The 18624-nt window shown below is 44.0% G+C and overlaps 1 protein-coding gene across 1 annotated transcript in view; it reads left to right on the top strand.

Moving 5' to 3' along the window:
- The first annotated feature begins 997 nt into the window (after nucleotides 1–997).
- The window catches only part of LOC124712255 (peptidoglycan-recognition protein SD-like), a 213791-nt gene continuing 196164 nt past the window's right edge, over nucleotides 998–18624 (top strand). Inside the window, exon 1 of the mRNA XM_047242553.1 lies at nucleotides 998–1117. Within this exon, the coding sequence (XP_047098509.1) occupies nucleotides 1060–1117 (58 nt within the window). The 5' untranslated portion in view covers nucleotides 998–1059. The remainder of the gene's footprint in view (nucleotides 1118–18624) is intronic.

Here is an 18624-nt window from a genome sequence, read left to right as displayed (position 1 = left end):
CACCTGTTTGACATTCGCCGTATAAAAGTGGCATGTCAAGCTCCTATTCAAGTCTGCATGCAAGAAATGTCGCAACAGAAATGACTTGCCGATAGACAACACAGTTTCTGTTAGTTCTGCAGGGCAGACTTTGATATCGAAAGGCTTGATACAACGACTTTTCCTGGCGTGAGCGTATTTACAATTCAACAGCCGATTTTGACCGACGACCGACTTTCTTTCCAGTTTCATATTTCTCAGTTTTTTTTTGAGAAAAGTTTCAACCTCAAAATTGACAAACATTATATCTCTGAGCTCGTCGTTTCAAGCGTTTTTGGGTGCTGTTAAAAAGTATATCGTTCCATTCAAAAAACTCATACTTGCTTCAATATCTCGATCGATACAAAAGTTAAGATTCTTGCAATTTTCGTGCCCCTTGGCGTACCATCATCTGGCGGAAACCTCGAACCGTTTCAACACCTCGAACCGTTCATGAAATGAAAGTGGTGTAACCGTGACTCAAATGGTTCAAATGGCTCTGAGTACTATGGGACTTAACATCTGTGGTCATCAGTCTCCTAGAACTTAGAACTACTTAAACCTAACTAACCTAAGGACATCACACACATCCATGCCCGAGGCAGGATTCGAACCTGCGACCGTAGCGGTCACGCAGTTCCAGACTGAAGCGCCTAGAACCGCACTGCCACACCGGCCGGCTAACCGTGACTCACCCGGAAGATGTAGAGAGATAGTGTCACTTAACAGATACAGTGCACGACAGTCTGAATATGTTGACATAACTGAACACATGTCCAAAGACAAATGTTTTCTGTAGTCAGCACGAACGCTGTAAACGTTGCTTTCACTGGTCCGTAGCCAGAGCACTCTTCGCACTTTGTCTTCAGACGAGTGAAAGCGGGCCGTGGCGGAGTATAGCGGTTGGCAAGCCTGATATCTCCTTCGGCTGTGATTGCGTGGCGTGGCGAGGGGAAGCGAGGCGTCGCCAGTCACTAAGTGGCCGGCGTGTGGTGCGGTACGGTGCTGTGGAGTGGTGAGGCGTGCCGTGTACACTGAGCGATGAGCAACTGCAACACGGGTGCGGGCGCCGCCATCCTGTCAGCCCGCGCTGCCGCAGGTACCGTCACTGTTCTGGCTGCGCCTCCCCTACACTATCCGTGGGAGTTCGTAGTCGGCGTACCGACGCATGTCGCTTTGGTTGTCCAGTAACATTAGTGTATTCTATTCATTTATGCGATGCTGTTGTCCCGAGAGTATTTTATTTTGTTCCCGATTTCTCAAGCCCAGTAAACTACACGTTTTTTCTATGTAATGAACTGTTATGACTTTAACAATTGTAGTAAAGTCATTGTAGTGCCTACGAATCCTGCGTACTCGGTTCGCTAGACAAACAATCAAACAAGTCGTATTAATGAGTTTTATTACAATAAGAAAATTACGATACTTTGGCAGTTACACAGATGTGTCGCAAGCAAAGGGCGACATACTAAATAATCGGTCTTTGCAGTGACTGCTGATCTTTAACTGACAAAAGTCTGTCTTGAACTGCTATCGATGTCGCTGCTATACAAGTGGGTAATCTTGAAGCTGCTATTGAACTGGACCGTCACCAGTCGGTCGCGGCGCTTGTGTCCTCTTCAGCTAGGGCCCGCTGCTGTCGCGTTGTCATCCTGGAAGGGAGGTCGGTCAGTGTGCGATTGGCTGACTTCTTCTCACAGCCTTCTCTGCTTTGTCGTTCCCGACTGGCTTGCCCGCGCTTGACTTTGCGCCGTAACAGTCATAGAGTAAGATTCAATACGTAAACAAATCAACGGTATTGAGGAGACAGCCACCATACTGCAGATGTGTTCAGCCAGTGATGAAGCAACAATGGCGATTATAAAGTTAATGGTTTGCACGAAATAAAATGAAAATTAATCCGTTTGAAGTCAAAGACAGTTTTTTTTTCTTTTTGCCCAAATATATGTCCATTTTATCGACGTAGCGCAGTCTTACGGTCAATTCGCTTTGTCAAACGCTTTCCACCCCTGAAATATGAGTATAGGAGGTCAACCAAATGCTCATTTACGGCCATCATTGGATTCAAAACGCTTTACACCCACAAACGTGTCCAAATGTGGAGCAACAAATTATACATAAATAGCAATTCACTAATTCTGTGGGTGCTGCTAGGCGCTAAGAAATAGGCGTAATCTCTCTTACTTGCTACCAACAGCCCACACTTTGTTAGGAGACTGCGGAAGAAATCTGGTGAATGTTATGGACGTTTCGTTCTTCAAATGCTTAGTTTTTCATTACCTTTGAATACATTGTGGGATTGAACAGTGATCAATGTGCTACAAATATTTACTATCAAAGACAGTCTTGATCACAATTTATTTATTACGGTGACCGGTTTCGGCCACTACTGTGGTCGTCCTCATACCAATGAGTAAGAACCTCCTTCTGCTGGAGAATCAGTAGTGATTCTCCAGCAGAAGAGGGTTCTTACTCATTGGTCCGAAGATGACCACAGTAGTGGCCGAAACCGGTCACCGTAATAAATAAATTGTGATCAAGACTGTTTTTGATAGTAAAAAAAAAACTTAGTTTTTCCATGGCCACAGTACGTTTACGAGGCAGATGCATTGCCCTGAAGAAACAATTTTTTTTTTGTCCTGCGGTTTACACCTCTTCTCACATGTTTTTTCATCCAGTTTGTCCAGAGGACGTACTTAGCATTTACTACTTATTGCTTTAGTCTTTTCAAGGTAATCAACATGAAGAAATTCTTTTACATTCTACAAAACATGGCTCAAAACCTTTCTGGCAGACGAAATGTATTTCGTCTTTCTTGGTGCAACAGTTTCCACGTATTCCTTTGATCAGTGTTTCGTTTCTGATGTGAAGTGGTGGAACGCCATTTCATCCATATTAATAAATCGGCAGTCGTAATATGACCGATCATTACCAAAACGGTTCATACGTTGCTCAGATCTTCATTTTCGTTTGATCGGCTTGCGAGACATGAGTCTCTCACCTCACAAAGCTTTCCCATAGTTAACCCATCACGTAAAACGTACTGTACTTTTTCCAATGATGGGTGTTTTGCATGAGCTATTTTATAGTCATCACTCACCGATTTCCAGTACTGCGTTGCGCACTTACTCAGAGTTTTCATATTAGATACAGCTTTGGGACATCCATCACATGCATCATCGTGAAGATAAATGTAGCTAAACTGAAGGTGAACACTCGTTACAAATCTTCAGCCAAGATTTTTATGCCCACATGATATTACAGTACATACATTTGAATTAAACACACATGACTACTCTCAAAAGCCAAACTTTACTTGACTTACTGTGCAACTCGTACCATCAAACGAATAACAAAAACTGTTGATATCAGTTCCATCTCTGTTCTAGGCTGATACTTTCTCCGACTGTCTGGAACGATTCTTCCTAAATATAATCATAAATTGTATGTCTATGTTCCTAGAGAAATTAAAACTACAGACCAGATGTGGACCCAACCTTTAAACAGCTTTGTGGCCAGTGGTTCGTCAGTCTAATTAAAAAATAACTTCACAGGCAGACCATAAGATCCGGTCTGTCACCATCTTCCTCCAGTTTATCAAAGTCCTCCTGGACTCTCTTGACTTTTTATGGAATTTTAGGCTATGACTAACACATATTCTTTTCTCCAGGTACAGCAGATGTGCTTAACAGAGCATAGCCAACATAACAGTAGCAGAGATGTTGTCTAAGATTGCGATCGATCGTGCGTACTCGTGTAGTTCAGGGAAGGCAAGCGAGTTGAGTTTTATTCCATGTCCAACACACACTTCATATTATATATAAGTAAGGTTCATTGAAGGGTATACTCCACTGAAAAGCGAAACTTTACCTTCTTGAAGCAGTATTATAATTTTGGAATACCCATGAGTGTCACATAATATCATCCATCACTAACAAATTCCTTTGATAGATATTTCTTATTCTGTTTTCTTTCTCGATTTAATTCTGCACAATTTCCCAGAATCCCAAAGGCTACTTGTGTATCTAGTAAATCTCTGTAGATGTTGAAAATGGTTCAAATGGCTCTAAGCACTATGGGACTCAACATCTGAGGTTATCAGTCCCCTAGACTTAGAACTTATTAAACCTAGCTATCCTAACTAACATATTCATTGTTTTCTGGCACCCCCTGCATTATTTTCTGACACAATTAAAGATTTATATGCTTCATGTTTTAATCCCTGCAACACTAGATGGTTCAGATGGCTCTAAGCTCTATGGGACTTAACATCTGAGGTCATCAGTCGCCTAGACTTAGAACTACTTAAACCTAACTAACCTAAGGACATCCATACCCGAGGCAGGATTCGAACCTGCGACCGTAGTAGTAGCTTGGTTCCGGACTGAAGCGCCTAGAACCGCTCGGCTACAGCGGCCGGCAGTAGATATTGATACAATGGTACTGTTCTATACTTGGAGTGTCACAATCATCCACAATCACTGCTAAAATAAATCATAGGTAATCTGCTAACAATGAAAAAACTGATTTTAATGCAATTTCTACTCACAATGACTCACAGATTGACACGTAAATATCTCCATCTTACATGTGTTTGAACTTTTTTAAGGCAATAATTTCTTCAATATGGGCCTAAATGCAACTGTTTAGCCATAACTGTAAATAAGTTTTCTACTTGTAACACTTATTCTTACATGTCAAGTAGCCCAAAATTATTGAACATAATAGAGCCAAAGTGAGTACCAGTATTCAATTCCTGTTCCTGGAATGTTCGAAATCTACAGAAGGTGGACGTTTGTTAAGTGTTAACTTTAGAAAAGAACGAGATACGTCCGTAGCAGCCTCTATGTAGTGGTCGGAGCTCTCCGAGGATGTTGTTCGACACGCAAATGCCAACGCATCTACCGGCCAGGATATATATCACAATCGTTCGTTCTACTCACGGTACGGCATTGCGTGCTACGCAGTAACAATAGCCGCTCTCAAGATGTTTAGGTCCTGTTTTATAACAGGCATTTGCCAGTTGGATCATATTACCAACTACAGCATGTGCCAAAGGTCTGGCATGTCTCCCTTAAGCGGCCAGAACTGCGCACAACTTGAAAACTTGATCTCCTGAACTACGCGTGGCACCATGGTATAATTTTGTACGTGCATTAAGCGGTATATGCAGATACTGTCTGCGAAATGTATCGCGAATATATTTAGTAGTACTGAAGTAATAAATTTCAACGTCATGCTTAATGAAGCAGTTGTAGTGTAACGACGTAAGTTTTGTATAAATGATTTTCTTTTGACAGATGACCATGTGCAGACTTCGTCACCAACGTCAGTTACAAAACACTTCAAAATTATTTAAATTCTTTTAAAGTTGTCTCTGAATGGTTCTTGAACGAAACTGTAATTAAAACATCATCATTTGAGTCGTATGCGCAGAATTACGTCACTCAGTCCTATTGGTTTGCGCAAACTTTTTCCAATTTAGATGTCATTTGTTTCTTCTCAGAAATTATATTAATCCAAGTTATCTGCTTTAATAAGTATTAAAACCACATTGAATAAACTTTCAAAACTCAAACTCGTTATGAACGTTGTCAAAAATTAATAATCTTGTCAAATAAATTAGTAATACTTCTTCCATAACATAATTATTCATAAATAAATTCTCGGAACACGTATTTAAACTTTTGTAGTATACACTAGATCATTATCTTCCTATATCTACATATAGACGTGAACCTGAGCCTTGACAAGATAGGACTGAACATTTACAACATGATTAAACTTTCTATGACGTCATTGTTGTAGAAACATTACAAATTCTTATTTTTTCAGTTTTTAGAAGCACGACGCAACAACTCGGTTTCAGGATCTTCTGTTGCTCTTTGGCTGTCGACCCGCGACGTATAGTGGCCAGCAATTTTCTCTCTGGTCCCGGCAGTGAAGATGCTGTCTCCGTTCGTTGCGCCGCCCTCTCCGTACATGAAACATAAAAATAAATACAAAACTTTAGATAATTCACAACCATTACAAATATTACAAAATACATAAACAAAACACTAAATTAAACTTATATTCACCTGCAAACTGGGCTGACACTGGTGGATGGATGACGCTTCAATTTCGCGTCCCTCTACACAGTGTTTCACGCATCTTATTGTTTACGACACCACATCTACTAAACTGTGATAGGTGGATGGTGCTTACCCCCAACAGCGATCGTTGCCTGAGAGTAAGGAATATGTGTACCAGGTTTGGTTGAGATTGGTCCAGTTGTGTAGGAGGAGACGTGGAACACACGCACACACACACACACACACACACACATCCATTTTTATAATATGTTTGGATTTTGTTTTTAGGGTTACATGGTTACATCCTGCTCTTCTTCCTCTGATAATTTTATGACGGTTGCGTATTTTATGACGCCAAGTTTATGCAGGTAGATAAGGGACTTCTATTATTTATCCTTATCCAGAGTTTAAAAACGTGATGTTTTGAAATGTCTCCATTTCTCACATGCTAATCAACAATGTATAAATTTGTTACATCCTGGTTTAAGATAGCACTAAATATAATTTTTTTGTATCTTGTTTAGGTCAACAGTTTAACTGAAGATGGGGATACAATGTCGTGAAACTAATCGTGATCAATAAATCATTTTGACGCAGCTGTTGCGGTTTTCATCGGTTGAAATGTATTATCACACCTCTGGTTGCCCCCCGTTCCAAGTGATTTGTCCTTTTGAAGAGTCCAGCAGTTGATAACCACTCTCAAACGAGCAGAGTGGCGTCTAGAAAACGAAAAAGAGAGACTTTTTTTTAAATAAAATTTTAAATGTGATGACTTCTGCTCCATCCTGCGCGACTGTCACAATATTCTACGAAGTCCTGTCAACTGTATGATAGGAAATTTCTGTCCTTGGTTAAATACCATCAAACATCCTTCTTATACCAATTACAGACAGAGTATAGTCCTTATGGGTATGTTGGACAGAAATTAACTACCTGGCAAAAAAAAGTGAAGCGCCAGAAAATGAGGAAAAAACGAAATGATACTTCGCGGATTCAGAGGGTATGCAATGTTGTTACAGTGACTATAAAATCGAGTTAGATTTACAAATAAGTTGACAGTATAAGCCTACTTATCAATATGAAGTTGCACCCCCTCTGACTTGTGATTTAGTTGAGAAGGGTATCATAAGGTCATTGTATCCTCTTCCAAGCGAAGCTGGGCCACAATTGTTGTTTCTGGTCCTTGATATCCTGGATTCTGGCTCTCCCACGTCCGTACTGGTCCCACACTTGTTCTATCGAGGACTTGTATGGGAATCTTGATAGTCATGGGAAAACAGAAGTATCACACAGGCAGTTCATTGAGAAATGTGCGATGTGAGTACGAATATTGTGCTGTAGACAAACGCCAACATGATGCTGTCCCTGAAAAGTGACACATAACGACGCAAATGCCCTTGACGTACCATTGTACTACCTTAATTCCCTCACACACTATCAGGTGACCTGAAGTCATTCCTGATGGCTCTCCACACTGTGACAGCAAGAGCAAGATCACTGTGCCTCTCCGAAACATGCGACGAATGGGACCTTTCCTCAGGTCGCCGCCGTATTCGCCGACGATGGACATCTGCGGTAGTGCAGAAACGCAATTCGCCGCTGAACATAATGCGGTGCCATTCATCATCAGTCCATACTATCCGGTCGCCGAACGACTCAAAACATAGCTGCGTGTGTTAACAGCAGATAGTAACACCCTAGTCCAGCTGTTGCTAGTCTCTGTTCAATGGTGCGGAATCATACTGAATGTTATTGGGAATCCGTTTCTTGTTCTGGGATGACATACATGTATCTGAAAGTGCTACTATGTGCTCGGTACACAACATGGCGAAACTCCCTTGTGGGCGTCATATGTGGTCAACTGGAACCTTACTTTCCTATGCAGTTCGACATCACGCCATTGTCACACAAATCTGGATATTCCGTGATTCGAACAGCTGGCCAAATGTAGACGTACAATGAGCTTTTTTTCAAACTCTGTCAGGTGCTAATAATGCAGTCTCGTACGAATACGTGGCATCTCCGTGTCCTTCACTGACATAAAACCCCTTATATACCCTACCTGGCCTGGTAACGACACTAAAAAGGAATAACACTAATGCAATTTGGCGTCTGTTCTACCTGTCGCAGAGAACTGCAATTTTAATCATTTGTATAACCTGCCGAAGGTGTGTACATGTACGAAGTTACATTGACAGCCAACCAAGTCTTCTAGGTGGATAGCAAATGCAGATGAATAGGAAAAAGAATCCCGTAATGTCTGAATACTCCATTAGTAGTGTAGCCCTTGACACAGACACGTCGATTAAATATTTGGGTGTAACATTGCAGAGCAATATGAAGTGGGACAAGAATATACTGGCAGTTGTGGGGAAGCGGATAGTCGTTTTCGGTTCATTGGTAGAATTTTGGGAAGATGTGGTTCATCTGTAAAGGAGACCGCTTATAAAAGACTAATACGACCTATTCTTGAGTATTGTTCGAGCGTTTGGGATCCCTATCAGGTCGGATTGAGCGAGGACATAGTAGCAATTCAGAGGCGGGCTGCTAGATTTGTTACTGGTAGGTTTGATCATCACGTGAGTGTTACGGAAATGCTTCAGGAACTCGGGTGGGAGTCTCTGGAAGAAAGGAGGCGTTCTTTTCGTGAATTGCCACTGAGGAAATTTAGAGAACCAGCATTTGAGGCTGACTCCAGTACAATTTTACTGCCGCCAACTTATATTTCGCAGAAAGACCACAAAGATAAGAGAGATTAGGGTTCATAGAGAGACATATAGGCAATCATTTTTCCCTCGTTCTTTTTGGGAGTGGAACAGGGAGGGAGGATGCGGAGTATGTATGTATATGTAAATTTAGATGATTCACTTTTTTGTCAGACAGTGTAATATTTTATGTGAATGCAGACTCTCCCAGTGTATACTGCTCACGAAATCCTCTCGGTCTCCCAGTAGGGTGGCTGTGTTGAAATCTGACACTCGTCACCTCCCCCCCCCCCCCCCCCCCCCCCCCCCCCGCACGGGAGTAGAGGCTGGCAATCTATAGTGCGAGGGCGGACTGCCGTTCAACTCATGACGCATTCACTTGCGAAGCGTCAACTGCAGGGCGAGATCTCGGCGTAAAGTGGCTAATGCAGGGTTCAATGCCAGACTTATATGGTAGCCCTTTTGACGAGATTGTCAAGCCACCTTGTCTCAATTGATTCTTTCATTATGCTCTACCAAAAGCCTCTAGCTCAGCATAACATTTTTGTTTTCTAAAATTCGAATGTGTCCCTCACTGAGAAAGTGTTCTGCCAAAGCTGACTTATTATCATGCCCCAGACGTACGCCTCTAATGTGTTCGATGCAGTATTGCAAGGTGCTGTACTTACTCGATGTACTGAAAACTGTACTCGAAAGGATTGCTGTATATATACCAGGTATTCGCAGTTGCAGTTTATCGTTTACCAAATTGAGCATAACTTTCTTTTTTCTGGTGGTCGAAAGCTAAGCGTGATGGGTTTTTTTTCCCCGAAGATTCTCGCAATTTTGGTTGAAGGAGGCCCAGTATTGGAGTTAAAGCCGAGTTTTTCTCTCTGTACCTGTTCTTTGCAGATGGCTGTATCACTCGATTTCTTCAATGCACACCAATCTGCACGTCACTATCCATTTTGGCAAAACACATCTTTAAGGTGTCAATTACAGTTCTTAGAGAAGTGTACCACTGCGCTGAGTGATGGAGCACGTTGCATGAAGTTACAGATCGGTGTAGAATTTATTTCTGTAGACTACATATCGTACAGTATTATCTTCTTTTCTCTTTATTAAAATGTCTAAAAAAGGAAGACATCTACCCTGTTCTAGCCAAGTCGTGAACTGTATGGTCTGATGTACGCTGTTCAGATGGCCTAGGAACTCATTCAGTGCCTCTCTACTATGTTTCCTAACAGCGAAGGTGTCATCCACGTAACGGGAAAATAGTAATGTTTGAGCTGTGCAGTTTCTAATGCCAACTCGCCAAAGTGCTCTACGTAGAGGATGGCAATCCCAGGGGCATATGGCGAGTCCATGGCTACTAAAATGTCAATGGAACTCCCTACCACATTTGAAGTAGGTTGTGGAGAGTAAATGCTCAAATAGCTTCAATGTTTTGGACTCAAAATGATCTGGTGAGCATACCAAGGCGTCTTGAAGTGGTACTCTTGTGGAAAGAGATGATGAGAGCGGCACTCCCCGAAACGTGGTGGAATTTCAGTGCAACCAACCACATGTAACGCCGAGAAGATTTCGTCACCAGTGTACACCGGGAAAGTCTGTATTCCATTATAAAGCACCACTTTTGGGCGAAATGCTCAGCAGATTCAAACAGATACAGAAAGAACGCATCAGGAAAATTAAACTGCTTAGCACATTAGCCTTACCCCAGTGGTACTGGGACAATGACGTCCTACTATGCTTTGCAGGAATATGGTATCCACTAAAATCGAAGTAAACGCAGTGGATTCTACCACAAGTGAGCCAGGCCATAGTGATGAAACGCTCTCGCTTCACACGAAGAGAACTGGACAAGAATACACGGACTCTACTTGCATGGCATCTCTATATCGTTAGCAACCTGTCAGCATGTTCCTGCAAAACGCAGTTCATATGCCGGACAGCGAAATATAAAGGCGACGGTAATTCTAGACAACACTGAAATTTCGAGAGACTGACGGGACCTCATATGAAGCTTAGAGTGTCAAAGATATCAACCTGACAAAAAAAGAACTAGATGCTGCTAGAATCGTGACCCTCTCCAAAAGGATGATCTTCACTCGCGTTCCAAACACCGAAACAGAATATTACTAGTGGTGTTGAAGAAGAACTAATCCGTGGCCTGCTAGCGGAAAAGATGGAAGAAATTAGCTATGGAAAATGCAGGATCATCGACAAATAGCAACTTCTGCAATCAAATATGGCAACAACAGATCACAGACCACTAAGATTGGTAAGAGAGTCTGAAAACACAATAGTCCTACTGACAAGGGAAGTACGACAGTTCTATTGTATGCCGATGACTACCATCACATAAAAGCTCTCTGGTGCAGGATCTGGCCTTCAGGAAGCTAAAAACGCATCCAACAGCAAAGACAACTTAAAAAACAACAGCTTTTCTTCACAAGTCAGTCCTAACGAAAGAAGAAGTGAATCGGCTCTGTCCAAAAGCTCCAGCGCCACCACACTTGTATGGACTGCCCAAAATTCACAATGAAGATGGCCAATAGCCAGCACCATTGATGTATCCACATATGGAGTGGCCAATTATCTAACCTTAATTCTGAGACCCATAGTGAGACGCTGAAGAACACATCCAAATTCGTGACTGTACTGAAAGTAATGTTGCTTCATAAAGACGTTGTCTTTACCAGCACTGACATAACATTTCTTTTCATGTGAGTAGCACTTCATGACAGCTTGGTACTCTTAGCACATAATTTTCAGCGCTAAACAGGCAAGCTATATGAACGTGTATGCGCCATAACCTACCAAATGTGGTGGGGGTTCTATAAACAAATGAATGGACTAGTCATGGGCTCGCCGCTTGCTCCTGGGACTTGCAGTTTTATATAGAACAGTTTGAGGAGATGGCTGTAAAAACTGCTTGGCTCAAACCTAAACACATCTTCTGTTTCGCGGATGACACCATCATTGTGGGAACATGGCAGAGTGCGCTGAATGAGTTGCTGGACCAGCTGAACAGTACCCATCGAACCATACAATTCACGATGGAGCTAGAACAGAATGAATGTTTCGATTTTTAAACATTCTAATAAAAAGAAAAGAACACATGACCTACAGAAAGAAATCCTACAGAGATCTGCACTTTCATGCAATAAGCTGTCGTCATCCACTGCCGTTGAACACTGTTGTTAACAAGTTGGCAGGGCACATACCATTCTTTACACAACCTTCCAGCTTAGTTTTAACGCCTCAAAGATATATTTCGCCAAAATGGGAACAGCGAAGTGCTAATTAGATGTGCATTGAAGAAAACGAATGATATGGCAATCTACGAAGAAGAAGTACATAAAGAGGAACTCCCAAATTGATATTTTCACTCTGCAGCGGAGTGTGCGCTGATATGAAACTTGCTGGCAGATTAAAACTGCGCCGGACCGAGACTTGCCCGCGAGAGGCAAAGTTCCCGAGTTCGATTCTCGGTCGGCACACAGTTTTAATCTGCCACGAAATTTCAAAGAGAAACTCCTCTTTGTACACCCCTACCCCGATATAGGGCCTCCTTCAGACGAAATCCTAAGAAAAAACTATTTCAAGTCCATCATTCGACCACCACAAACAAACGAAAGATACGTTTTGTTCTGTAAAGGGCAACTGCAACTGCAAAAAATCAATATATATACACAGCTCTGCAAAACATAAGGACGAGGCAGATAAAGTAACCTAATATATTAACTAGTTGTATATTAACTACTTGGAAATGGATGAGAGTTCGGGAGCATGTTACCATACCTCCTCGAGTCGTGCACACAAAGTTGAACGTCACAGTGTGTGAGATCAACGTAACTATAGCGCCAAATCGAGTTGGCCCCTCAAGACGAGGCAGTTGAAGGAACGGAAAAAGACAGTTTGTGTGTGTGTGTGTGTGTGTGTGTGTGTGTGTGTGTGTGTGTGGGTATGTATGTGTGTGTGTGTGTGTGTGTGTGTGTGTGTGCGCGCGCGCGCGCGTGCGCCAATCAGAGAGCAGTTACGGTGCACTGTGGTAGTGCTCTTAGTTACAACATGATTTGTAGACAACATTTGGCTGACTTAACGTACATAGAGAAAAATCAAAGGAAAACTGGAAGAAGGACGCAGTGTGACGACTGTAGCCTAGGAGTTTGGTTTTGCTCACATCATTGTTTCATGTCCATGAGGAGCATTCTGAACGACAGGCACTGCTACATGAAAGAGAGATGGTGGACAACGACAGTCAGCTACAGCAGCAAATAATCGCTGTACTGTGCAACAGGCAGGAAGGGATCCACTTCAAACAACAGGTACAATTGCAACTACATTTGATAGAGCTGCAAGGCACACAATCTGACTCTCCACAGTGGCACAGCGACTGTGTGGGGGTTGTCTTTTTGCCCGACGACCAGTAAGCTGCGTTCTGTTGACACCCTCGGATGGCCGGCATCATTTGTGATAGTGCCAAGAGCATAGGGGTGAATCAGCGAAGAGAGGGGTAACCTGAGTAAAGATTCTGGGCGTACCGTCGTATGGTGAGAGGTGAAACACGTAATGCAACCAGAAACATTGCCGAACATGATCGTTCTGGTGGTCTAGGTGTTATGGTGTGGGACGGGACAATGTTGCATGGGCATACTGACTTTCAGATCTTTGAATGGGTTACACTCATCGGTCAACGTTATTGCGACCATGTACTGCTTCCCGATGTGCATCTTTTCAAGGGTGTATTCGGCTCTGACTTCGTTTCCTAGGATGCAATGCGCTACCCCATTGAGGTGGAGGTGCTCTTGGAACGAGTGGGTATTCGATATTCGGCGAATGGACTGGCCTGCCCATTCCCCCAACTTAAATCTCATCGACCACTTGAGGGATGCGTTGGTGAGACATATTGCAGTATACCCATATTCACCATCGACCATCCAGCAGCTGTCAATCGCGCTGGTGGAGAAACAGAGCGCTCTACCGTAAAATTCCTTACCACCCTCTGGCCAGTATCAGAGGACGTTGCAGAGCATGCACTGCTGCCCGTGATGATCACACACCCTATTAAGAACCATGTTCTGGGTTTTGTAAACCACGGCTACTTCAGTATAATTACTGTCTTCGAACGAAAATGTCATTTCTGTTCGTCTCATTGGGTGTTTGTTTCAGTTACCTTCTGTGCTATAATGTAGGATTTCTTACTGTGTATCGTCCATCTTTCATCGAGCTCTGTTACTTGGCAGTGACACATCACGCGAAAGCTGCTTGCGTCCTTAACTTCTGCACACCAGCGTAGCATCCCTTGCAAGTGTGGTCTCCAGTACATTGGGCAAACACAGCGCTGTGTCTCGTAACGCAGCCAGGAACACATTAGATGTTTACTTCTGGGACATAAAAAGAAGTCAGCAGTGGCAGAACACAGCCTCAAGGAGGGCTTACGTTCGGATTTGAGAAACCAAAAATGCTGTGTTGAACTAGTGACTTTTAGGAGAGCATCATTGAGGAATCAATTGAGGTTAGGCTCCATGGAAGTCTCGTCAACAGGTACCACGGCTACCAGCTAAATTCGGCATGAAATCCTTCATCGGCAGCTATTCGCGGAGGCCACGCCTAGCAGTTGACGCTTCGCGTGTCTGGGTAAGACTAAACGCACCTAGAAGCCAACGGCGTTCCGCGCCCCCCGTCTCCAGCCATCCTGATTTAGGTTTTCCGTGATTTCCCTAACTCGTTTCAGGCAAATGCCGGGATGGTTCCTTTGAAAGGGCACGGCCGATTTCCTTCCCACTCCTTCCCTAACCCGAGCTTGCGGTCCGTCTCTAATGACCTCGTTGTCGACGGGACGTTAAACACTAACCACCACCACACCCGCACCAGGGTGAACGGGTGACGAGAAACGGCCGCCACTCAGACTACGTAAGGTTTCCGACGGTGGTGTTATCGACCCTTTCGAAAGTGCCTACCAAACAATTTTGCAGTTTTCGATTTTCTGACCATTGCTGTTTTACGCCAATAGTTCACCAGCAGCGGGTTGTTGTCACCGTCAGTTAGACAATTCCTTTGACTATAGCCTTCGTTTCCGTATAGATTATTAGATATAAGCTACTCGATGTCTGTACGTTGTCACTAATAGAAATAATTACAACAAATGGGAAGCCGTATCTCCTCAAGAATGGAAATCGTTACTGGGTGCGCAGAAAATGTGATGAGAATACGAGCTGATGGTGCGACAATTCCGAACGGACAAAATGCCGAAGACGTTTAAAAATAGCAAATCACAGAATCATGGCTCAACAGGATCATTGTTGCCCGCTTGACGAAGCATGTGTGCAATTCATAAACGAATGCATAACGGCAGGAAAAGAGTCAACGAAGAAAAGCAGTGCGCCTTTTCCAAAATTTTAAAGAGAAATTTCAAGATCTGGAAGATAAAGGTTTAGATTCCGTCGTATACACCAAATAACGAGAACTCCAAGACTGCATTGTGTTAAGCGATAAGGGAAGCTGCTGAGACGACTCAGAACCCTGGCATTAGTTAGGAGATTTAACGGAGCGAAGACACTGAGTGAGAAATTAAAATTTATGAAACAGACAAGAAGTTTAATAGTTTGCTGCAGCAATCTTGTAGAATGAAAAAAGTAAAAGTATAAAAAATAGAAAGATGAAAATAAGAAAATTAAATATACCCCCGTGCTAGGCACATTGCCAGACCTAAGCCTGGATAAAATGTGAAGGGATGTTGTTATTATGAAACAATCGGCTGGGCCTCCCCCACTGTTGTGGCTTCCTTTCACCGTCAAAAAACCCATAGCTAAAACATTTGTGGTCTGAAACGCAAACCTGTCGTCACTGATCGCGGAGCCCATCGTTGGAAAGCCCACGACACTACCACTCAGGTATATACAGGGTTGGACAAAAATATAGGAACACAGCGAGAAATACACTCCTGGAAATTGAAATAAGAACACCGTGAATTCATTGTCCCAGGAAGGGGAAACTTTATTGTCACATTCCTGGGGTCAGATACATCACATGATCACACTGACAGAACCACAGGCACATAGACACAGGCAACAGAGCATGCACAATGTCGGCACTAGTGCAGTGTATATCCACCTTTCGCAGCAATGCAGGCTGCTATTCTCCCATGGAGACGATCGTAGAGATGCTGGATGTAGTCCTGTGGAACGGCTTGCCATGCCATTTCCACCTGGCGCCTCAGTTGGACCAGCGTTCGTGCTGGACGTGCAGACCGCGTGAGACGACGCTTCATCCAGTCCCAAACATGCTCAATGGGGGACAGATCCGGAGATATCGCTGGCCAGGGTAGTTGACTTACACCTTCTAGAGCACGTTGGGTGGCACGGGATACATGCGGACGTGCATTGTCCTGTTGGAACAGCAAGTTCCCTTGCCGATCTAGGAATGGTAGAACGATGGGTTCGATGACGGTTTGGATGTACCGTGCACTATTCAGTGTCCCCTCGACGATCACCAGTGGTGTACGGCCAGTGTAGGAGATCGCTCCCCACACCATGATGCCGGGTGTTGGCCCTGTGTGCCTCGGTCGTATGCAGTCCTGATTGTGGCGCTCACCTGCACGGCGCCAAACACGCATACGACCATCATTGGCACCAAGACAGAAGCGACTCTCATCGCTGAAGACGACACGTCTCCATTCGTCCCTCCATTCACGCCTGTCGCGACACCACTGGAGGCGGGCTGCACGATGTTGGGGCGTGAGCGGAAGACGGCCTAACGGTGTGCAGAACCGTAGCCCAGCTACATGGAGACGGTTGCGAATGGTCCTCGCCGATACCCCAGGAGCAACAGTGTCCCTAATTTGCTGGGAAGTGGCGGTGCGGTCCCCTACGGCACTGCGTAGGATCCTACGGTCTTGGCGTGCATCCGTGCGTCGCTGCGGTCCGGTCCCAGGTCGACGGGCACGTGCACCTTCCGCCGACCATTGGCGACAACATCGATGTACTGTGGAGACCTGACGCCCCACGTGTTGAGCAATTCGGCGGTACGTCCACCCGGCCTCCCGCATGCCCACTATACGCCCTCGCTCAAAGTCCGTCAACTGCACATACGGTTCACGTCCACGCTGTCGCGGCATGCTACCAGTGTTAAAGACTGCGATGGAGCTCCGTATGCCACGGCAAACTGGCTGACACTGACGGCGGCGGTGCACAAATGCTGCGCAGCTAGCGCCATTCGACGGCCAACACCGCGGTTCCTGGTGTGTCCGCTGTGCCGTGCGTGTGATCATTGCTTGTACAGCCCTCTCGCAGTGTCCGGAGCAAGTATGGTGGGTCTGACATACCGGTGTCAATGTGTTCTTTTTTCCATTTCCAGGAGTGTACATGCTTCAACTTAAATGCAGATGCTAGCCAAGCTTGCAGGTTCCCTGTCGTATTTAACGGCGAACGGCAACTGTGCGATGTCCTCAATACGTTTTTTGTTGATGCATATATGGTGTATACTTCCGTAACCAAGGTAGCCGAAGTGCCCGGTATTTCAAGAGACACGGTACTGTAAATTGAAACCGCTTACAGGGAAAGCAAAAAAACATCATCCTTTAGGTCAGAACACGGTCGAAAGTGTTTGTTCAGTTTATTTTATTTATTTAATCGTATGGTGATTTCATACAATATACAATTGATATAAGGCAAATGATTTTATACAATATACATATGATATTAGACAAGATTAAACCTTAAAGTCCGTGTTTTTCAACCAGTTAATTAAGCTGGGTGTGAGAGTGAACAAGTCATCGGGAATTCCAGGGTATGAATGAAGTGGACAGCATTGGACTAGATGTTCAATTGTCTGCTCTTCTTGATTATATTCACGCATTGGTGAACTGATCCAGCCCCATTTGTACTTGAAGTACCTACAACAACCATGTCCGGTCCTTAACCTGTTGAGGTGGCACCAAAGGTTCCTCGGTGGGTCAAAACCTTTTGGCTTCTTTGTGGCATCAAGGTGATGGGCTCTTGTTCCCAATGTTTTTGTTGACCATTCATGCTTCCAGCTTTCGTTTAGATCAAAACCATTCGCGATGAGTTGTCCTGCAGTAACACTTGCTGGCCTTCTTGATCGCAATCGTTGCTACGGCGGATGACAGAATTCCTGGTGCAGTTGTAGAGAGGGTGATGCAGAGATTTTCTTGGCCGCCCTCAGTAGAGTTTGTGTCCGCCTTATGTGAGGTGGAGATATGTAACTCAGTACAGGTAACCAGTGGCATGGGGCTGATTTGATGGAACCAGTAATGCAGTGCATTGTGTCGTTAAGTTTTGTGTCTACTTTCTTCACATGTACACTTTCCAACCAGACAGGTGCACAGTACTCGGCAGGAGAGTACACAAGACTGATGCCAGTTAAACGCAAACAGTCAGCAGGGGTTCCCCAGGTGGTACCACTGAGCTTATGTAGTATGTTGTTCCTTGCAGCAACTTTTTGAGAAAGCTTGGTAATGTGCTCTTTGTAGCTCAGAGTTCTATCTAGAATGATTCCGAGATATTTTGGGAAAGGATTGTACCTCAACGTTTGTCCATTGAGCAGAACTCTTGGTTTGTAGTTCGCAGCACGATTCGCTAGATGGAAACAAGAGATTTCAGTTTTTGATGTGCTTGGGATCAATCTCCAGGTCTTAAAGAAAGTTGACATCTTCTCCAGATCCTCCGTAAGAATTCGTTCACCATCTGCGAAATTACTGCTCTGTGCTACCAGTGCGATGTCATTAGCATTGATGAATTTAGTTGATATTGTGGTTGGTAAATCACTAACGTATAAATTGAATAGTGATGAGACTAAAACATAGTGATCATTACTGGCGA

This window comes from Schistocerca piceifrons, chromosome 1 (assembly GCF_021461385.2).
Source record: "Schistocerca piceifrons isolate TAMUIC-IGC-003096 chromosome 1, iqSchPice1.1, whole genome shotgun sequence".
Taxonomy (NCBI): domain Eukaryota; kingdom Metazoa; phylum Arthropoda; class Insecta; order Orthoptera; family Acrididae; genus Schistocerca; species Schistocerca piceifrons.
This window is presented reverse-complemented; position numbering and strand designations above follow the sequence as displayed.